Source organism: Aquarana catesbeiana, linkage group LG01, assembly GCF_042186555.1.
Source record: "Aquarana catesbeiana isolate 2022-GZ linkage group LG01, ASM4218655v1, whole genome shotgun sequence".
Classification (NCBI taxonomy): domain Eukaryota; kingdom Metazoa; phylum Chordata; class Amphibia; order Anura; family Ranidae; genus Aquarana; species Aquarana catesbeiana.
The window spans coordinates 718,445,422-718,468,895 of record NC_133324.1 but is presented as its reverse complement, the minus strand read 5'-3'; the positions used below and the strand labels follow the sequence as shown (position 1 = coordinate 718,468,895).

Here is a 23,474-nt window from a genome sequence, read left to right as displayed (position 1 = left end):
TACAGACAACTCCAACATTTTGTGGAGCCTCTCCCAAAACCTCTTTGCGCGGCTTACATCTTAAATTCGTGGGAAAAAATTTGTTGATCAAGGGGGAAAAAATAGACAGGGGATTTTGAATATTTATAGGATGTTATCTCCTTCGGATGATGGGTCCGTATGCCCATTCGGAAGTTGGGAAATGGAGTTGAATCAGACATTGCCTGAAGCAATGAAAAAAAAAAGTTAGATTATGTCCACCCTACTTTAATGGACACACAGACAAAAGAAATGATTTACAAATTATTGGTTAAGTGGTAATATGTTCCATTAAAAATACATAAAATGAACCCTCACATTTCTCCTCTATGTTGGAGGGAATGTGGGGACCCATGCCCATATAAGGTGACAGTGCCACCTGATTCAATCATACTGGGTGGAAATACTAGATCTAATTAAAAAAAAAAAAATCAGTGGAAATTAAATTGGGTTAGATCCATGGCAATGCTTGTTTCACGCGACAGACTCCACAAGGAAGAAATATAGAGCAGCTATTACTCCTTTTTTGCTGAATGCAGCGAAGGCATTAATCCCCAAACAATGGGGGTCAAAGAAGGTACCGACAATTAAGGAATGGCTTAGGGAGGTAGATAGGACCAGGCTTATGGAAGAAGTAATACACGTTAGAGCGGCACAATTACTCATTAAAAAATAGTGATCTCGATTCAACCCCCCTGACGATCTCTATTGCAGAGTTTGCCGATTCTTTAATTTAACAAGTGGAGAGACTTAGGCCCCATGTACACGGGACACTGAGGCAAAGTCCTCTGAAAGAATTTGACACCTGGAAACGCCTGTTTAGCGCTTATTAAAATCACCTCATTTAAGACCCCAAGCTCAAAAAACATTTCAAGTTAACCATTTCTGCCATTTTGACCAGAGTGTGTAGCAGCAGCAGAGAGAGCAGTTGCCTACTTGTATTTGCCTCTATTTCTGTGCTTTATTTTTGTAATGGATCCCATAATAAGCATATGTGAGGAAATGCTCCTGACATTGCTCTTGATGAGGCTAGAACGACGTAGAAAATTGCGTGAAAGGTCCAGTCACAGTTCATTGCTATTGGACCCATCATTTGATTGCGCAGCTAATGTCGGCAGGATATTTTGTAAACATGTACGTACAGCTGCATACCTACCCCGACAAATTTTTTTTAATTTCACACGCATGTCCATTGCCACATTTGACCTTCTACTTGAAAAAGTACGACCCAGTCTGACAGGCATGGACGCCAATATGAGGAAGAGTGTCACCAGAGGAACGTCTGTTGGTGACGATCAGGTATGTGCATAATATATATATATATATATATATATATATATATATATACATATATACATACATACACACACAATTATATATATATATATATATATATATATATATATATATATATATATATATATATATATATATATATAAAAAATATATATATGCGCGCACACACACAAACATACATATACATACACACACACACGTATTTTTGTTTTTCCTTTTTTTTTTTGTATAAAAAAATATTTTGTCTATTTTATGCACATTGAAACGTTAATTCAATTTTTTAGAATTTATAAGATTTTTTTGGGCAAATTTATTTAAAATTTATAATAATTAAATATTAATTGATTAATATATTTATTGGATTTTTCAGCTGTATATGGTATTATTTTTGTTTTTTAATTACTTTTTATAACATATAACTTTTTTTGGCAATTTTTAAAAATATTTATAATAATTAAATAGTTAAAATGGAATTAACATAAATTTGACCAGGGCAAAATGGAATTTTTAAGATCAAAAATTTCAATTTCATGAAACTATGTTTGATCAAGTCGGGGGTCAAGCTCAATGGTGGGGTCATCTTGGTCAAATCTGAACATATGGGTCAAATTCCAATTAAAATTTGGATACAGCAATGCCAGTGGTGTATTGCATTGCATCAAGGGCTATATATGGTCTATGAATCATCTCAAGTAATTAAAACATTTTTAACTATATTTTTGTTATGTTTTTCATTGTTTTCCATAATATTTTTGTCTTTTCAGGTCTAAAATATAGGGTACCTTTAAAACGCTTATAAACGAACATGCATCTAAATGCGGGTACCCGCGTTTAGCCGCGTTTGGCGTCTGAAATGTAAAAATCTTCGGCGTCTGAACCCATGTTTTTGATCCAAAGAAACGCTGTTAAAACGCAACTGCATAAAAACGGCAATAAACGAGACTGTGTACAACTGTACATGGTCACATTGAATAACATTGAATGAGTTCAGGGGCAGTTGAAAAAAAGCATCCAACTGCCTCTGAACGTAGGTTTAAGAGTGTCCCGTGTACATGGGGCCTTATCTGCTCACTCAGCTGTCAAAAGAAAACATCCAGGCAGTTTGCCAAGTTTTTAACATGAAACACTGTAACTAACTCTTCCTTCTTAGATCAAAGGGATAAACTTCTGTGTGAAATAAAAATCCAGGCAGTCTGCCAAGTTTTTAAACAATGTAAATGCAGGAAGTTTAACCACTTAGTGCCGGTTCACACAGGGGCGACTTGTCAGGCGACCTAGCCGCCTGACAAGTCGCCTCCCGTTCTGTACAATGGAACCGTTCTAATAGGAGTGACGCAAGTCGCTCTGACTTAGAAAAGGGTTCCTGTACTACTTTGGGGGTGACTTGGAGCGACTTGCATAGACTTCTATACAGAAGTCGTTTTGCAAGTCGCCGTGGAAGTCGTGTGCAGGTCGCCTCGGTGAGGCGACCTGCAAGTCGTGCCGCCCCTGTGTGAACCGGGGCTTAAAGTCTAAATCGTTTTTCTGACACTTGTTTCTTAAGTTAAAATCAATATTTTTTTTCTAGAAAATTACTTGGAACCCCCAAACATTATATATATTTTAGCAGCGACCCTAGGGAATAAAGTGTCAATTGCTGCAATATTTTATGTCACACTGTATTTGCCCAGCGGTCTTTCAAACGCAATTTTTGGGGGAAAAGTACACTTCAATGAATAAAAAAAAAATTAAAAAAATGAAAGTTAGCCTATTTTTTTTTTGTTTTAATGTGAAAGATGATGTTACGCCGCGAGAATCATCATCTATCTTCTAAGCAAAAAAATGATTCTTATTCTAGCCAGAATCGTGCAGCTCTAATACACGTGCAAAATGACTCTGCATTAAGATTCGCTAGTATTTGGAAAGGATGGTTGGAATTTAAACAATCTCCGATATATGTGAGTTACATGGAAACGAAGGTAGCATTTAGAGATTCTGCACACCTGGCCCCTTCCCTTTCCTCGGAGGGGGGGAAGGGGTTTCCTTTTTCCTCCCCCTCCCCCTTTTTTTCTCTCCTTATGAAGAGTGCACCAGGGGTATATAGTGGTGGTTGAGACAGAAGATTCTCCCCACCTCATAAATAAAAAGGATATGGGAGGATCAAAGTTATAATATATATAAAAAAATGTATTTAAGAACACTCAAATTTTGGAAGAAGTTGGGGAATGTATTTATTAAATTAATAATTTGATTAGCGTAAAATAGAGTGAGGAATAGGGACACATACTTCACGGTAAGGAATAATGAGTATGGGGGGGTGGGGGATGTGGAGGGAATATAAAAATATTAAAAATTAAAGGGGGGGGGGGACGAAGGGAGAGGGCAAGGGAGAGAGGGAAGAGTGAAGGGAAAGTGTTTTTTTTTTGTGTTTATTGGAGGGGGGGGGGGGGGGGGGGGGTCGCTAAAGCTGCAGTATCTCTAATTCTTCGTCAGGGAAAAAAAAAAAAAGAAGGAAAGCAGATTATCAATTGTTAGAAATATGGCTATTCGAGAGGCAAAGTTAAAGGATAGATCCATTTCTCTTTGTTTATGTATTTTTCCTGAATGTTCTGCATTTATGTGTTTGGAACGATATGTAAGAATTTGTATGTCTATAATAATTCAATAAAAGCAACTGAAACACACTGTATGGGCAACAGAGCATATGTGAATGAGCACTTAATTATGTTTTTATTGTTTTGTTTTTTTCAATGCTGGGGAAATGGGACTTTGGTGTAATATTGGGACTAAACAGACCCCTGATGTTTGACATTTGAGATGATGCGATGACAGTCTTCAATCTCTTCTTCTGCAGCTGCACTGAATGAACAGGAAGCACTCTGCACAGAGCTTTCCTGTTCATCCACAATCTGAAGACATAGTAAACAATTTACTATGCTCCAGTTTCAAACTCTGAAGTGATCTGTACCAATCACCCACTGTGTTCATTCAGGAAATGAACGGGGTCAGTAAACATGTCATGTTTACCGGCTACAACCCAAATTCCTCCCCCGGTTTCCCTGCAGGGTGGCAAGATTGAAGAAAATTCAGGAAGAAGGGGGGAAAGAGGGACACACAGTAAAAGAGGGAACAGTACGGGTGGCGATGCTGTGGTACCAGCAGGAGAGGGGGTTAGGGTGTCACAATTTTAAGAAATAGTTGTGATGAAAGTGGTTCTGAGCAGCTTAGTGTTAGGTTGCTGGCAGCTAAGGCCCCATTTGCATCTGGGTGATCTGGAAACCTTCACATGAATGCGGTAAAAGCAAGTGTTGTGCTTGTGGCGTCAGTACTGTTAATGGCACCACAAAAAAGGGAAGCAAAACGTGTTTTGTCGTACTCCAAAATGTGCAGAGCACAGCGCCGGAAAAGGTCCTTTAACTTCTTTTGGCACGTTTGTCAAGCCAAAAGCAGCTCAAATGAACTGACCATCTTATTTTTTCACAAGAAAAAAAACTTTCAAAAAATGCAACGCGGTGGTGTGAACGGGGTCTGAAGGGTTGAATAGCTTATCATGCCTATAAAAGGAGACACAGAAAATAATTTAGAATAAGACCTGTAAGAGCCCTTGCACACTGGGGCGGTTTGCAGGCGCTATTGCGCTAATAACTGCGTCTGCAAACCGCCCCGAAAGTGCCGCTGCTTTCATTCCAGTGTGCAAGCCCCGAGGGCTTGCACACTGGAGCGATGCGCTGGCAGGACGGTAAAAAAAGTCCTGCCAGCAGAATCTTCGGAGCGGTGTTTATACCGCTCCTTTACCGCTCCTGCCCATTGAAATCAATGGGACGGCGCGGCTATACCGCCGGCAAAGCGCCTCTGCAGAGGCGCTTTGCGGTGGTATTTAACCCTTTCTCGGCCGCTAGCGGGGGGTAAAACCACCCCGCTAGCGGCCGCATACCGACGGTAAAACGCCGCTAATAATAGCGGCGTTTTACTGCCGACGCCGCCCCCCGCCCCAGTGTGCAAGGGCTCTAAAAGCTGGCCAATATGCAGCACAAAGCACTGTAGGTAGAATATGTGATAAACCTGATTCTCCCTGAATAGAGAAAGTTACAATGAATGATCAATCAATAAACAATGAAGCTTTGATATGCTTTGCAAAAATCCTTTGTTTGCACTAGTTTTCTATGAATAAGGTCTTAGGACTTACCTGCACAAAAAAAACGGACCAAACACTGGTGGAGCCAAGGATGGTTAGGATCAATGGAAAATGCCCTCTTCACAGATTGCAACATCAAAAGAAATTTTTCTATGAAAACAGGAGGAAATATTTTAGGACATACACTTTGGCATAATTAAAGTGGGTCAAAATAGAGAATCGTACATTCATTTTCATTCTATTTCAATTATGTCCTAGTAATTGGAACGATCTTAAAAATTTTAATCTTACTTTATGATGCTCACACACGATTTACCTCCTTGGATTCCTCGACACGACTCCAAAGCAAAGCATTTAAAAAACAAACATATTTAAGAGCAGCCCCAATCTTCCTCTTCAGGGGTGCACAGCCGGCGGTCCTGGTTCCTCCCCCCCGCTGAGTGCCCCCAATAGCAAGCCATTTGTTATGGGGGGGAACTCAAGCAGGCTTACATTCACACAGAGGACAGCTTGATCCAGCCCTCTCATTGGCAGTGATGGACATCACTGCTGCATGAGCTAATAAGGATGGAGAGACCCGGGAGAGCAGCTGCTCTCGTGCACATCGCTGGATTGAAATGTAGCCCAGATTAAATATAAACTCAGGTGGTTTTCTACCTTAATGCATAGAATGCATTAAGGCAACATACCTCGAGCCTTTAGAACCACTAATTGCATGCCGACCGCATTACTTAGTTATGCGGCAGCAGAGCGGCTCTCCTACGGTAGGTGATCTGGCACTTCCAGGTAGGGAGCACGCCAACGTCGCAGCTGTGCTGTGATTTGACACAGCACAGGCCGATCAGTGGGTGCCAGCCAATAGATGCAGACACACAGAACAAAGCTCTGCCTTGTTTACATAAGCAGAGATTCATTCTGACAGGAGGAAAGTGATGTATTTTTTGTCCCTGCAAATCAGGGAATAAAATCCTTCAATTCCCTTAGTAAAAAACACCACACAGTGTACACAAACACTGGCTAGGTACATATTTAACCCTTTGATCGCTATAGATGTGTAACCCCTTCCCAGGCAGTGTCATTAGTACAGGGAGTCCATATTTTTTAGCACTGATTACTGTATTAGTGTCACTGGTTCCCACACCACCAAAAGAAATCTCTTTGTAGGGAAAAAAAAAAAAAGACAATTTTCATTTTGGTACAGCTTTGCATAGCCGCACAATTGTCAGTAAAAGTAACGCAGTGCTGTACCAAAAAAATTTCCTGGTCATAAAAGGGGGGAAAATCTTCCGGGAGTCAAGTGGTTAAGTATGCCCTGTAAGCAGGTGCTATTGTGTCACTGCCTTCTGAACTACAGAGATTTAGTTACATAGTATGTGAAGTTGAAAAAAGACACAAGCCCATCAAGTTCAACCTGTGTGTGATTATAAGTCAGTATTACCTTGTATATCCCTGTAGGTTTTGGTTGTGCAGGTGCTTATCCAATAGTTTTTTGAAACTATCGATGCTCCCCGCTGAGACCACTGCCTGTGAAGGCAGCCAGTTTGTCAGCACCATGGCAACGCATTACTGATCCAAAGCCCCCAGCATTCAGTTAGAGATTGAAGTCTGCTTCCTCCAGACCTCCTCCACCTCCCGCCCTCTGCTGAAGCAAAAGGTAGGGCTTTGATATGAAGAGGGGAATGTGTGATTGGGAGACTCCAATGAGGGAGATCTATGACTGGGAAGACTGATGTGATGGATTGGCTTAGGCTTCCCACTAATAAGTAACATTTATATATTTTAGACTGAGGTGGCTGCAGATTTTAGATACTTTTTAAAATGTGCCACAACTGAAAAAATAGTTGAGAAACACTGTTAGAGCCCTTTCACACTAGGGCGGGCGGCGGCTATTGTAAGCGGCGCTTTACAGTCGGTATGCAGCCGTTAGCGGGGTGGTTTTACCCCCCGCTAGCGACCGAGAAATGGTTAAAAACCACCGCAAAGCGCCTCTGCAGAGGCGCTTTGCCGGCAGTATAGCCGCACCGTCCCATTGATTTCAATGGGCAGGAGCGGTATACACTCCGCTCCTTCACCGCTCCGAAGATGCTGCTAGCAGGACTTTTTTTACTGTCCTGCCAGCGCATCGCTCGAGTGTGAAAGCCCTCTGGGCTTTCACACTTGAATGAAAGCAGCGGCACTTTCGGGTCGGTCTGCAGGCGCTATTAGCGCAATAGCGCCTGCAAACCGCCCCAGTGTGAAAGGACCCTTATAGGCCTTGTTCACACCATGTGCAGCGACATCAGTTTTTCTGCACCTGTCTCTGCAAGGACAACAATTATTCTCTATGTGCCCTGTTCACACCACAACACTGGCATTACATGCAGATTTTTTTTCTGCAAGAAAATCTGCAACATGTATGCAATTTTCTGTGAAGACGTATACGACATCCACATTGTGGTGTACTACCAAGATCTTTATAACCTTAATCCCACAAGAACCTCAGGAGACCATGTAAGGCCCCTGACCCGGACAGCTTTTCACTGGCTTATTATAGTACTTTCTCTGATAGGAATTGAGGAATCAATCTAACAGCGTACAAATGACTGGTGGAAGCGGGCTCCATGACACCCGATTCCCTACGGGCATACCTTTCCCTGATTCACAAAGACGGCAAAGATCCTTCCCTGAATGTAGATCTGAAATAATTTTCTAAAATCTTAGCTAATAGACTCCTCCCCTATATCCCTCAGCTGATTCATGTAGATCTTGCCAATTGTAGTCCCCATGTCATTTTTCAAACAAGTGCGTTCCCTTTTCAGGGAGTTTATCTGGTTCCACAAACCACCGAGATTGAGTTTATCAATACTCTCCCTCTCTAAAAGGAGTGTGGGTATAGGCCTTCCTGACGTCTTTAGATACTACAGAGCAGTGCACCTCTTGAGGGTGGTGGATTGGAATTGCAATGAGGACTCTAAGTAGTGGGTCTCCATGGAGAAGGACGACGCCTCCATTCCTTTCCAAACTTCTCCTTGGCTGATAATTTCTTGAGGATATGCGGAATCACCCGTTCATTGGTGCCTCTCTACGGATAGCGAGATCAGTTTTCCGTACAATGGATCTTTCTCCGCTGCCCTCGCCTGACGTCAATCCTTGGTAACCCTGACTTCACTCCGGGGTTCACCAATAGACGCCTGCGTAATTTAGGCCATCGGGGGAAGATCTGTCTTCTCAACTTTTGGCCTCAGGGAGGATTTCCTTCCCAGGCCGATCTCATCAAGATTTCGGAACCTCCCCTGGACTACTGCCCAACATAGACACTTTTTACAGACCTTTCAGAGATCCCATTATTCACCCAGAGCCCTTACACCATTTGAGCTGAATTGCAGGAACAGGGAGCCGACCAGACACACACTTTCCTTGCTCTATAGATACATGGCATCGCCTTCAGATGGCACATTCCTGTCATTCATACATCAATGGGAAAAGGATTTGGGGATTAAGTTTACCCTTGCTCAGTCAGATGAGATTTTTATCTTGGCCAACAAATCTTCCCTTGCTAACCAGTATCAAGAAGTGGGATACAAAATTCTCTCAAGATGGTACTGTGTACCGTTCTTGCTACACAAAACGGATAGCAATGTCTCGGAAATATGCTGGCCTTGCAATTAAGCGGTAGGTACGATGGCTCATATATTCTGGCAGTGCCCCCACCTGGGGTTATTCTGGGTGGATTTGACAGGTACCGTTAAACATCTGACATCTGTGGATTTAAGTGGCAACCCAAAGGTGTGTCTCTTACATTTGATGGAGATACCCTTCCGGAAATACAAAAAAAATCTCTCACTATCCATTTGGTGAATGCAGCTAGAGCTTGCATTCCTGCACTCTGGAGGCAGTCACAGCCCCCCGACTAAGGTCCTGTGGTACCCCAAAGTTTATGATATCCTACATTTGGAGGAATTAACTGCCACCCTGAATAATAATGAAGAGGTCTTCAGGGAGCGTTGGAGGCCAAGGAGATATTTCACCTGTACTGACGAATACCTGAAAACTATGGCCCAACCTATACCAGCGGATAGTCAAGCTACCAGTTAGTTGCTTCTTGGCTTGGGGATGGCTGGAGGTGCCTGCTCACTGGAGGGCAATTCCCTCCCCCCTAACCCATTCCTTCTATTTTTGTTTGCTTCTCTCCTTACTCCTGATTTCCCTCTCCTGCTTTTTCTTCTGGACTGGATAAGCCTTTTACTGGGAATTTCTCTGAGCCACAAATCGTTTTTGAATTAATAAAGCGTTACAGTCCTGCCTGTGCTTTGAACTGGGACCAGAAGATAGTGAGTTTCCCATTACCATACTTTCCAAATCTTTTAAGTACACACTCTAATTACAAGTCTAGATTAACCTCTAATCTTGGCAAGATTAAGTTTGGGTATTCAACATCATCAGTCTTACATTGCAGAATCACAGGCTAATAAGCCATAGCCGAAATCTGGATGTGTAAATTTTGATGCCTTTATTTTATGCTGTTTTATTGTAACCTTTTATTTTTCAGTTGTTATATTTCTTAGTCTATTTACATAAGGTGACCGGCTGTAACATTGACATATTTGTTATGACTTGACTATGAGTAATGTTATTGCCTATGGTCAACTAGAATTTTGTTCATAATTTTGTATTGTACTTTAGCCAATAAAAATGGAATAAAAAAAAAAAACACAAAAAACAAAACAAAACACATTGTGGTGTAAACAGGGCAAATAAAGAACATTTTTTTTTTTTTGTGCACTTGCAGAGAATTTGTTTTTTTTTTCTGTGAAGAAATATGTAAAACATGTGACAGCAGTGTTATGGTGTGAACAGAGCATATAGAAAACAAGAGATTTGTGCCCTTGCAGATCTACGCAATAAACACACACATCTCTGCACATTGCATGACTAAGCCTAAGCTGCGTGTTTTTCCCATCAGTTTTTATACACATATGGTGTGAACAAGGTCTTAGACTGATGTGGTTTGGAAACAAAATCCCTGCTATTAACACCCTTAGTCTTTGTACAGATGCTATATTTTGCAATAAAACAGTGACTATAAAAATTAAACATTTCAACATGTTTTTCTTACCTTTCCTGAAATAGATTTCAAATGCATATAGATGTGTTTCTATTTTGTTCTTAACCAGATTCTTTAGTGGTGTTAAAAATTTAATAGCTTCTTCTAATGGATTGTCCACCTGCGTGAACAAAAAAGAAAAAAGAATGCACGGTTAAACAAAAACATTGGCGCCAAAGCTAAAAGCAATGGCTACTGTTCTAGACAAGACAAATGCATATGATGCAATGCAAAAAATTGTTTACCATTTTCCTAGAACATCAACACATATTGTAATTCTTTACAGCACAAATAAGAATAAATTCATTCTAATGCTAAAGCACTTCTTAACATCTACTGTCCTGACCAGTTAAACTCTACGGTCAACCTTAGGTACTGTAGGCCAGAATGTTTGAATTGTGGGAGGATACCATTTCTAAACACAGGTACCCAGCTGCTGATCCATATTAGTCTCTCTACTCAGAATCCCACCATTTATGCCAAGAGCAGCTCTCAGGCTACCACTACTTGGCATGCTCTGGCAGTCTCTCTAATCAGAATTTCCACCATTCATGCTGAAGAACTGCCATCAGGCCACCACTAATTGGCATCTCTAATAAAACACACCCCAGCCTTGGAAATCTATTGTTTTTTCAACAGACTTCTAAAAATACCTTTGCTAGCTTTTCAGGAATGAGTTCTTCCTTTGGGCCTCCAATCTCTTCGTCGTCATCCTCTTTTTTCTTCTTCTGGTTCCTTTGCTGTTTCTCCTTCTCTGCATTCTTTTTCTCTTCTTCCAGCTGAGCTTTTTTCTGAGCTCTCCTTTGCTTATTGCGCAGTTTCTTCAGCTCTTTGTCTGACATATTGGCTACCAGGGAATTCAATGCATACAAGATTAAAGATCTAGTCCACCCAAAGCGGTATTTCAGTTCGGCAGGACTGGTGGTATGTCTTTTGGGGAATCCATCAACAAGATCTCCCCACTATATTTCCTGCCTCTACTCCCACCCATGTACTAAAAAAGGTGTTCCCACCCCTTTTCTGCATTCTCTATATATTGAAAGTTCAACTTGAAGAGAAGCAGAAGGCAGTTGCTGCAGCAGATGTGGGGACCCGACAATTCAAGCATAGGATTTCATCATCAGAATTTGACAAACAAGAATTTACAAAAAAATGCAAATATTTTGGGGTACACTATACCTTTAACAGGGTCACCCAAACAGGGATTGCATAAATTGAAAAAAAAAAAAAAAAAAGGGGACTTCACATAAAAATCACAAGTACATAATTCCGTCCCCTGTGTAGAGCAGCATGAATACAGCCCTATTGCTTGCAGCCCCTATTCCCACTGTTTACATTGCTTGGTAGAGTAAACCCCCCCCCCCAGAGAAAAAAAAAAGGGTATACAAGCAATAATATGATTCTTGACCCTCTTTACAGAGTACAAAAACATGGTCCTTTTGTACCTTACATTATGAGGCAAGAGCAAGAACAGACGATGGAAAAGCTAGTTCAGCCTGTTAATTTAAAGTGGTTGTAAACCCCTTGTTCAGCAATTATCAGACATGCATCCTTTGACAGTTTGTGCAATAAACATAAAAACAGCATTACATGTATCCTCATTAATTCCTCAGTATATCCTCTTGGTACAAAGGCTACACTCCCTCACAAGTTCTGACCAATCACACATACAGGAAGGCACCACCTGACCTCAAGTTCCCAATACTGAGCTGCTGAACATCTACTGCTGAGGGAACCAGAGAAGGTAGGTAGAGGGGTTTTTTGTGCCGTATGTGATGTGTGTTAGTTGCCCCACCTGGCAGCACCTCCGGTTTTGGTGCCAATGCAGTATATTCACAGCAGATAACTCAGCTGTCTGTGGTAGACCTTCAATCCCTTAACAGCTTGATTGGGACCAGCTGTCAAGAATGTGCCCAGAACTTTGAGACTGCGGGTAACTATGCTGGTCATGGTGCAGAGGAGCTGAGTGGGCAGAAAGTGACAGTACAGACACTCCCAGCTCCGAGCTCTGTCAGATTGATGCTGCAGGAGCCACGCACCCTTCATTTATGCTCAAGCATGAGTCTCACCTGCATTTACTGTCAAAGAGCTTAGCGACACCTTTTTTTTCAAGGTATCGGATTTTGCCAGTAGCAAAGCAAGGAGGATTACAGATGACAGGCTGCTTGTTTCCTTGTCAGATGTACACAAATGGGTTGAGCTGCTTTGCTAACTAAGCTACAATGTTCAGTTTAATTTTTGTTATCTGGGTTTACAACCATCTTAATAAAGGAAATTACACTGAGCTATTTTAGGTTTTAAAGACAAGGAAATCATTTTTCCACATACCTGTGTCTGCCTCATGCTCCTTATTCTCATCCGTTAAAGGGTTGTCATGAAGTTTTAGGTAAATTTCTATAGCGAGTCGGGCAGCTTTGAAGTAAAATGGGTGTTGTCGGAGTACATCCTCTAACTTCAGCAAGTCCACATATGACCTGAGTGTAATTTTTCTCATACAATAAGTGTGGAAGTCAAACTGGTCATCAGTGATCTCTACAAAATGCTGAAATAAAATTACAAAGCATAATGTATGTATTGTATGTATTAGTTATATGCACACTAAGCACAATTTTATTTACAGACATTGTCCCATGATTATGGTGGCGATAACAGTCCCCAGCCCTCCAAAAAATAAAATATAAGTGACAAGGCTAAGAAGTTTATACTGAAGATTGTAAGAAGCAATCCTCAGTATATAGGAAAAAAGTATGGCCAAACAGATCCTCTATGTCAGGGGTCGGCAACCTACAGCCCGCAGCCTGCACCACGGCTAAATGTCCAGCCCGTCAGTGCACATGATGAATTCACGTGCACCCAGCCCACGGACATTATAACCCCTTCACACCAACCCTACACATATATGTGGCCTCGGCTTAAAGAGGTTTTTAGGGCGGTTGGCTTTCTTGGGATAACAATTGATGCGGCTAAGAAGCCGCTCGGCTGTTATTCCAAGCAGTGGGAGAGGATGTCTGCCCTCCCCCAGCTCGCTCAGGCCTCCCAGTGGGACAGCTGGCCAGAGACCCGAACGAAGCCGAAGTCGGCTTCAATCAGGTCTCGGGATCTAGTAATCCTGAAGCGATGTCATGACATCCCTTCCCATTTACAGGGGACTTAAAGGTGCCAAATTTAATAAAAAATTTACAGTATTCAAAAGAGCCAAACTCTGCATCTTGAATGATTTTAAGCGCAAAAGAGGGATTTGGGGTCTTTATAGACCCCAGATCCCGCCATAAAGAGTACCTGTCACAAGCGAAAAAAAACAAAAAAAACACAGCTGGGGGAGGGGGGCTGTGTAATATGCAAGGGGGGGGGGGGGGGGGGGGGCTTGGTAACGTTAAGGGGTCTAGAGGTGCAGGGGACTGTGTAATGTTAACTTCATTTATTACCATGTGAATGCGGCCCTCCATGCATTCACATATATGAATGTGAGTTTGGGACCTTGGATTATGGGCTCCTTGAGGGTAGGGACTGATGTGGGTGTACGATGTATGTGCGGAGTCCTGCGTGAATTGGGGGCGCTATGTGGGTACCTTAAATATAAATAGGGATAATTGTAGACACGCACCCACACTCACTCAGGTTGAACTGGATGGACTAGTGTCTTTATTCAACCTTACCAACTATGTAACATACATTGAATCTGGCCCTTAAGTGGAAAAAGGTTGCTGACCCCTGTTCTGTCTAGCTCCTACAGATACCAAGGTTGAACTCAGGAGTGCCCAAAGGAGGAGCATAACCAATTGGTTGGAGGGGGGTGGGGGGTGGACACAGGAACCTCTTTTTAGTCTTTATGTTGGAGCTGGGTTTATAAGTAGTGAAATTTAACTGAATATTTTACTTTTCTAGGTTCATAAAATGAAAATGTGGAAAATCAAAGACAATATGATCACATAAAAAAAAAGTAGGAAGTAAAAAAAAAATAAAAAGTATTATCTGTACACTTACTCGCTCAATTTCATGGCATTTTTTAAGTGCTTCACCATACTTGTTCATAGATCTATATGCTTGTGCACACTCGGTTTGGAACCACATGCACTGCATTTCATTCAGGTTCTCCACAGCTGAAGTGCCTTCCTGTAATGAGAAAGGAGGGATGTGATCTTGCACAACTGTATGCTTTGAAGGTACTTTAAGTTTGTTTAGACTATTAAAACAGAAAACCTGTAATAATCAGCTGCTACCATGGTTTTGTCTTAGAAAATACATGGGGGGGGTACAATTTTCCCCACTCTCTCAATATATTACTTCTCCGATGGATCGCAGGAGTGTAGTTAGTTCTGCACTCCTGTTATCCTTTTCAGCCGACAGTGGGCTAAAGTCACAGAGCTGGTCCAAGCTCGGAAATGACCCTGACGATATGGACGAGAGCCGCCCAGAAGCCTGTACTCCCCCCTCCGCAGCCCAGTTCTCCTTCTCAGTGCTGGAGAGCCGATGACTAACAGTCATGGCTCTCTGCTCAGAGATGAGAGGAGAACTGAGTAATCAGTGGTGTTTATCACTCACTTCTCAGTGCAGAGACAGCAAGGGACAAATGCAGCATTGGACTAATGCTTCAGCCACCTAGGAGAGTATGAGGTTTTGTTGTTTTCTTTGCAAACCCCATACTTCTCGTTAAAAGGAGAAGTATAGCCAAAGCTATTCTGGCTTTAATATATTGCTCAAAACCACTACGGTATATATCACTCAAAATTAGTATAAGTAGTTCTCTTTAGAGTACTTTTACAAGTAGAAGCAGATAACAAAAATGTACCAGAATGCCATTTACAACATTTTTGAAAAATCGTGATACAAACCCTTGTAAACTTAGAGCACATCTCCTCAGCATCCTTTATCATGTTAGCTTTCAACATGTACTTTGCACACTTTGAGTTGATAAATCTATCTGCTGTGTCCAGGGCTTGAGCTTCATCCATCCACCGAACAGCCTCTTTGATGTTACCAGCATGCTAAAAGATAGAGAGAATACCACTTTGAAACATAACACATTGTATTGCCTGAGACAATACATCAAGACGAGGACTGGACCAACTGTGCCTATAATTTCTGAATCTCTCCTGTCTATTGTCAATGTAGTATGTTTCTTGGATCCCCAAAACTTCCTGTTTGCTCCTACACTAGCAGGGCTCCTGAATTTGACAAGATTATGTCCAAAACCCTGCCAAGTTTTTTTTTGTTTTTTTAAACTTCACTGATGGGGCTACCTAAAATTCAATACTGTTCTGTGGCATAGACTATTTCCCACTATACGGATAAAGTTTTTCTTATTAACTGTACCCCTCACAGGACCGTGCTCAGGCACCGGAAATGAAGCACAGTGCACTGTATTATGGGAGGCCAAGAGAAGACTTCATGTGTAACTCCACACCAGGAAGTTTTAGGTATTTCTCAAGGCCTCATTAATGTAGGAGCATGGCAGACATGGGTGGGCAATTTGTTAGGAATCTAAAAGGTAACAGGCAACACGCAACCTACATAATACATCAATGAGGGCTTAAAATGTAACTTTTAAAGCACTCTTTCCTAAGATTGAAAAAAAAGCAAAAAAAAAAAAAAGGAGGTTTTCCTCTGTGTTTAATGTACATTTTAATTCATTTACATGCACATTAGCAAGATTATAAAAGCCTTTCTGTGCAAAAAAACCACATACAATGCACACTCAAAGAGGAACTCCACCCAAAAAGGGAAGTTCCCCTTTGAATCCCCCTCTCCTCCCACATACGGCCTTTTTTCTCCCCTCCCCGCAGTCTTCTTAGACAGGTCACAGAAGACTGAGGGGCCATTCGCAAAGCACAGCAAGGCTTGCGCATGCACAGTGGGCAGCCGGCTGTAAAGCAGACTGCACAGTCATGACTCTGGGAACCCAAAGGCCAGTGAAGAACTAGTCTGGGTAAGGGCAGTGCTGGATCCCTGGACAATTCATGTCCTTTTTTTAAAGTCAGCAGCTACAAATCCTGTAACTGCTGACTAATTTTTTTTCCCCCAGATTGAACATCCTCTTTAAAGAGCCAACACGTGTGAATGGACGCAAACAGTTTCATAGGCACTAGGAAAACCTTTTTCAACAAGGATCTACTGTATGTTAATAATCTGTTTTTCTGATTAGAAAAAGACATTCTGAGAAAAATAATTCAAGCACTTTCAAAAACTCATAATGTGTGAAGGTGTATTTTTTTACTATGGTCACATAAGTTATAAAGCAAATATAATAATCTACCTTGTATATTTTAGCTTTCACAAGGAACAGTTCGATCAATGTTGGTGTGCTTTCAATAGCTGCATTAATGTAATCAAGAGCGAACGATGGTTGACCAATCTTGTCATAGTGCTGTGCCAAGTAGTACTGAACCCACAGTAATGTAGTTGGTGGCTCTTCTTTTCCATCATCTGTATAAAAAACAAGAGATAGGATTCTAGGTCAAGAGTAACTGTACCAATCAAAAAAAAAAATATCTACTATCAAAGAAATCTGGTGATTAAGGCTTAAACTCTGCATTATGAAAGGAATAGTAACCACACAATCCTCCATACCCAGAAGAATCAGGTATTTCACTGGACTCTGGAGGGCAAGAAGGGTAGCACATTAACAGGACCTGTTACTTTGCACTTAACATTAAAATTACAGGCTCACCTTAACACCGAATACAGAGAACAGGCTATTTTTTAAATTAAAGCAGAACTCGGGGCAATGTTTTTTTTTTTTTTTTTTTTACCATGCAATGGGGCTGTGCCTATACTTCACGAGTTAACTGCTCATTTTGGTCTAGGGCAGTGATGGCGAACGCATGGCACGCGTGCCGGCACGTCGAGCTGTCTCTGTTGGCATGCAGCACCCTGCAAGGATAAGGGGGGAATTCCCCAGCCAGGCAGTCATTTGTGCGGCATTTAGGGGGGTGTAAATGTATTCCTCCGCCGTACCGAGGGTGTGTGCTGCAGCTTACTGCCTCCCCCTGACCCTTTCACCTCCGGTGAGGCATTCCTCTCTGCGGCACCCTATTCCAGCTCCCCCTGCCCCAGGAGTACTTTGGTACAGCCCATCCCTCTGCTAAATGTACTGCGACCTGACAGCAGAGGGGGAGGGGTGGTGCTCGGAGCACAGCATGGCCATGGGAGAGGTGCAGTGGCTGCTAGCTGACTTCTCTGCGTCTGGGACACCAAGGAGTGGCTGGATGGTGGGGACTCCTGCAATACTGCCCAGTGCTAGGGAGAGCCCTGATGTGATGGACGATGAGGCCATGGAGAGATAAGGAGGAGGATGGATCCTCTTAACTACACTGCACTGTTTGTGGGGGGGGATGTGAGCAGTGCAGGAAGTATGTAGGTCACTGTATGTTGCAGAGTGCATTCTGAGCAAAACACATTCCTGATCCCTGTATTCTGAGCAAAACACATTCCTGAACCCTGCATTCTGAGCAAAACGCATTCCTGATCCCTGTATTCTGAACAAAACGCATTTCTGATCCCTGTATTTTGAGCAAAACGCATTCCTGATCCCTGTATTCTGAGCAAAACGCATTCCTGATCCCTGTATTCTGAGCAAAACGCATTCCTGCTCCCTATATTCTGAACAAAACGCATTCCTGCACCCTGCATTCTGAGCACAACACATTCCTGCACCCTGCATTCTGAGCACAACGCATTCCTGCACCCTGCATTCTGAGCACAACGCATTCCTGCACCCTGAGCACAACGCATTCCTGCACCCTGAGCACAAAGCATTCCTGCACCCTGCATTCTGAGCACAACTCATTCCTGCATTCTGAGCACAGAACATTCCTGAAACCTGCATTCTGAGGAAAAAGCATTCCTGCACCCTGCATTCTGAGCACAACGCATTCCTGCACCCTGAGCACAAAGCATTCCTGAACCCTGCATTCTGAGCAAAACGCATTCCTGAACACTATTCTGAGCAAAACGCATTCCTGCACCCTGCATTCTGAGCACAACGCATTCCTGAAACCTGCACTCTTGCACCCTGCATTCTGAGCACAACACATTCCTGCACCCTGAGCACAAAGCATTCCTGAACCTCGCATTCTGTGCAAAACGCATTACTGAACCCTGCATTCTGAGCAAAACGCATTCCTGCACCCTGCATTCTGAGCAGAACGCATTCCTAAACCCTGTATTCCAGCAGAATCATATGTTTTTGGTCCCTTAGAGCTTATTCAGAGGGATGATCAGTCCCATCCTCTGTACAGAGCCGCTGATAGGTTTAATTTTGTGTTGGCACTTTGAAAGAAATAAGTTGGTTTTGTGTCGCTGTTTGGGCACTTGGACTCAAAAAGGTTCGCCATCATTGGTCTAGGGGTTCTGAGAGCCGAGATATACTCACCTAATCCTCCGATTCTCCCTAGCGCAAGACTAGTCCCTTTGGCTGTTGCTCACCTGCGGTCCAGGTGTCCTGTGTGGTAGACTGTTCCTGACGTCATCACACCTATAGACCGGCTCTGCACGTGGAGACATCAGGAACAGTCTACCACTGGATGTGGGGGAGCAGAGTTTTCCCAAGAATCGAAGGAGGTGGTGAGTATAAGTGCTGTGTTCACCCCCTAGACAAAAAGAGCAGTTAACCCTTTGCATGCAGGCACAGCCCCACTGCAAGGGGAAAAAACAATTTTGCCAGGAGTTGGTCTTTAAGAAAAACACTGTTTAGCAATGACAATAAAAAATAAAACTTGGCTATAGAAGTTAAACTTACCATTAATGTTAAACAGTCGGCAACTTTTTAGTGATGTTTCATAACCTACGACAAGATCTTCAATAATCTCCACCTGGAAAATATCAAAAAAATTACTTTTAGAAAGACTACAGAACCAGTGAGCATTTCCAATCAATCAGAGACAATGCAAGCACATGGAATGAGCAATTGTATAAATAGACTAAAATTGAAGAACATAACTTGAAATATACACTGTCTCGTTCGTTTCTTTTTCATACATGCATTAACCTCCCTGGCGGTATTCCCGAGTGTGGCTCGGGGTTAAAATTCAGTACCATTAGCGGTAACCCTGAGCCACACTCGGGATCGCATTGCAGGATCCTGGGGCGGCTTTACTTACCTTGTCCCCGGGATCCTGCGATGTCCCCCGCAGTGTCCGAGGACTCAGTCCTCCTCCGAAGCCTCTCCGTGCCAGGCTCCGTTCCCTGCGAGCGGCGCGACGCACGGGGGCGGAGCCTGGCGGCAAATTAAAAAAAAAGTAAAAATCATAACACATACAGTACTGTAATCTTACAGATTACAGTACTGTATGAAATGATTTCACATCTCTTTTGTCCCCAGTGCTTGGGCCCATGCCCTGCATGCAGTTTTACATGATATACACTGTTCTTTCTGCCTGGAAACTGGAGATTGTCCATAGCAACCAAAAAGTGTCCCTTTACGTCAAAAGTGGCTTTAGACCAGCTAGAAAACAGCGATAGTAAATTAGAACACTTGCAGAATTGAGCGATAGTGAATTGTGGGGAAATTTATTTTACTACTATTTTTTTTTTTTTTTTAATTATTTATTTTTATTTATTATATTATAATTTATGTTTTTGTGTTTCAAACTTTATCATACCCGGGATATCTACTAGACTCTGGTTTGGACAGATTTAAGTGTGTTATTGTTAAGATTTACAGACCTACAATATAAAACGCCAAATTTCCATGCAAAATAATTGTACCGCTTTCAGCACCTAAAATCCGAAATAATCATACCGCCAGGTAGGTTAAGGAGAAGTTTCCTTTACTCTCTTTTTGAAAACTACATTATGGTGAACTATGTGCCATTGTTTGGCTAGAGAACATTGCATATGTTTTCAACTCACCTTGGAAAGCCCCTTCTTTTGACTGACCCATACGATGGGGCCACCCGAGACCCAGATCCCGATTTAAGCAGAATCTGAAGTGTATTTCGGCCTACTAATGATGGTTACTCTAAGTATTATCAGATTCAAACTTGCTTGCCCCCTATATGCCCCATGCTGTTCCCTAGATTGTTGCTTATATATTCTTTGTTATTTTTATACCATGTATAAATACATATATGACTTATTTGACAATCCTTTTCTGCCGTTGTGTTATTAGAGAATACAGCTTGCTTCAAACCAGCCACTGAAGAAGGAATCTAACTATTCAAACATTCCGAAACATGTTGGGATTTCTGAATTTATGTATACTGATCGGCTTCCCACTACGAGACCAACTTCATGATTCAGAATTTAGCTGTATATTGTTGTAGCATATCCATCGGCTTTTGGTTTTAATATTTTCACATGTAATTTGTACTTTTGTAAACTAATAGATTTTGTACTACTTTTTTACATATGTTTCACACTCTTATCTGGTATCATCCCTTGCCCATAAAATCCCTGGGGTACCTCTTTCTGTTTTTTTTTTTTAAAGAAGTACAGTCAAAGCTGCAAATGAACTGCACTCCCATGACCCGTTTTCAGCAGAGTGTCAGTCCAGGCTCGACGTCATCACGACCACAGAGTTGGGATCCGCCTAGATCCCTGGACAAACACCTGGCTGAGCCTCTCAGCAAGTTGCCAAGAGGCTATAACCGGCCACTTGCACCCCCTCCACAGCCATGCACTACCGTGAGCGAGGAGGGGGTAGAGAAGCGAGCTGTGACTGAGTCTCCAGCTCTCTGCTTGGGGAGCTGTGAAAACCGAGCGATCGGCGGTGTTCGATCGCTCAGTTCTCAGTGTAGAGGCACCAGGGATTGTAATGATGCTGCATCCACCTATGCAAGTATAAATGTGCAATAATCCTGAACCCCATACTTCTCTTGTAACAAAACAGAACATGGTGCACAGTACAGACTCCCAAATTTCCTATACTGGTAATTTGCATGAAGGGGTGTTGGCTAGGTTGAGTGTTAGGGTAGAATTATGCCACGAATCTCTGATATTTTGGAACTCAGGGGCTCGTTTCCATTTTTGCAAATAACCTTTTCATAAGTGAAAATTTTGGTTGACTAGATAACCAAGGAGCTATTGTATGCACTGAAGGCTGCATCCAATTCATAGCTATTGTTTTGCATACCATAAATCATGATTCGCCCTAAAAATTCTAGTGTAGTGCTAAAGAGTTCTATTTAACTGCAAGTAGCCACCATTACCCAAAAAACATTACTTTACCTTCTCCTTGTCACTGTACAACAACCGCAAAGTGTTGAAAACTGGAGGACATCCTTTGCTGAAGTTCATTCTTAAGTATTTATCCAAACACACTCTAAATTTTTCACCTAAAAACAAAGAGCTATGGGTGAACAAACGATGAATCAATTGTACATTCGTAGGAAAACTGATCTTTTTACACACCTGTCAAGAAGTTTAAAGGCAGTCTCCTTGGCACTAAACCTTTTGGAAACTTAGTCCAGCTGTCCTCATAAATCTTCAGTCTCTCTTCTACAGTGGCTGCAAATACAAAGTTTTTTTAACATAGGTCTGCTTAATAAATATGGCACAAAGAAAAAATAACTACTGTAATCTGTAGGATTCATGCCCAGAAATCATATATATTCAAAATGTGAGCAATTACATGTAATGATAAACTCAGTAGATTTCCTTTAAATTGCACATGCGATGACATTTCGACAAGTACACGCAGACCAATTAAAAGCGCAAATATTACAGTGACAAATTAAAAAGGAAAACATTTTTTAAATTTTCTTTCAAACTCATCTATTCACCCTCCATGCTTCTTAGGTATCTCATTGCTGGAATCCCTATCTAAAATCCAGGCTAAAGCCACCCATTACAATGTTCACAAGGGGGTTCTGGTCTCTGAATTTTTTAAGGCTCAATCTACTTGCAACTGGTATCTAAGTTTCTGGTGGACAATAGGGAATTCAACCACCTAATACTTTATGTCTCTTGAAAACTCCAGTGGCAAGTTCTCGGTTTTTCAGGGTCACGCATGCAGCAGCCATTATAATCAGGTCAACTGATTTTCATTTTTTTTTTCTTTCGCTTATATATTTGGAGGCAACATGAGGAAAAGGCCCAAAAGTGGGCAGAACAGAGCTAATGGAGAGCTTACCATCAGAGTCAGTCAAGAAGCCAGCAGGCAAGTCCATCACACTCACCATTTATGAGCAAACTAAGGCTGGCTATACATTATACAACTTTCTTGTACAATTTTCTTTTAGATTTACCAAAAACATATGAGGTCAAACCTAACACTTAATTTGTATGCAATCAAGCAGGCCCTTGCACTCCATAGTTGAAGGTAAATCTAAAGGAAATTGAATAGGAATATTGTAAAATGTATGACCAGCCTTAGAGTCCATGTAAGCAGGCTTTCATCCTTTTAAGGCAGGCTTTGCGTTCACAGTCTATAGAATGCAAAACCTATTTCATCCAGTTCAAATGCAGTTTAGAAGGAGGTCAAATGCAGGGCTTAATGAAATCTGGGCGATTTGAAAAGCACCTTAAACTGGAGCCCATTAACATACAAGGCTTGATTTACTAAAACCAGAGAGTGGAAAATCTGCTGAAACTGTGCATGGTAGCCAGAGTCTAACTTCAGCTTGTTCAAGTAAGCTTTGACAAAAATACCTGGAAGCTGATTGGTATCAATGCACAGCTGCACCCGATTTTGCACTCTCTGGTTTAGTAAATCAACTTCCACAATGTCAAATTAAAGCCTTAATGAGAGAATTACACAGTCTGCCACTTTTAATTTAATCTAAAAATGCTTTTTATCTAGCTGGCATAAAAAAGGCACGGCTTCCTTATTTTCTTCTATCTGACCTTAGCACCAATGAGCAGGACAAGGACCATGTTGAAAAAAAAAATCAGCAATCTCAAACACACCTGTTCTTTCTACTTGAAAATGTAAAGTATCTATAGCTAAAACACTTTCTTAGTTTTGGATGGAGTGGGAAAGGGTAAGAACATCTGGCAGGTTTTACTTCTATTCAGGGCTTCATT

The 23,474-nt window shown here is 41.9% G+C and overlaps 1 protein-coding gene across 1 annotated transcript in view; it reads right to left on the bottom strand.

The window, feature by feature from the left end:
• The window catches only part of NAA15 (N-alpha-acetyltransferase 15, NatA auxiliary subunit), a 90,946-nt gene that overhangs the window by 21,992 nt on the left and 45,480 nt on the right, over window positions 1-23,474 (bottom strand). Inside the window, exons 8-17 of the mRNA XM_073603934.1 lie at window positions 21,861-21,956; window positions 21,678-21,784; window positions 19,249-19,321; window positions 16,765-16,934; window positions 15,344-15,496; window positions 14,496-14,624; window positions 12,840-13,053; window positions 11,165-11,358; window positions 10,524-10,632; window positions 5,480-5,578 (exon numbers count right to left, since the gene is read on the bottom strand). Coding sequence (XP_073460035.1) covers window positions 5,480-5,578; window positions 10,524-10,632; window positions 11,165-11,358; window positions 12,840-13,053; window positions 14,496-14,624; window positions 15,344-15,496; window positions 16,765-16,934; window positions 19,249-19,321; window positions 21,678-21,784; window positions 21,861-21,956 — 1,344 coding nt within the window. The remainder of the gene's footprint in view (window positions 1-5,479; window positions 5,579-10,523; window positions 10,633-11,164; window positions 11,359-12,839; window positions 13,054-14,495; window positions 14,625-15,343; window positions 15,497-16,764; window positions 16,935-19,248; window positions 19,322-21,677; window positions 21,785-21,860; window positions 21,957-23,474) is intronic.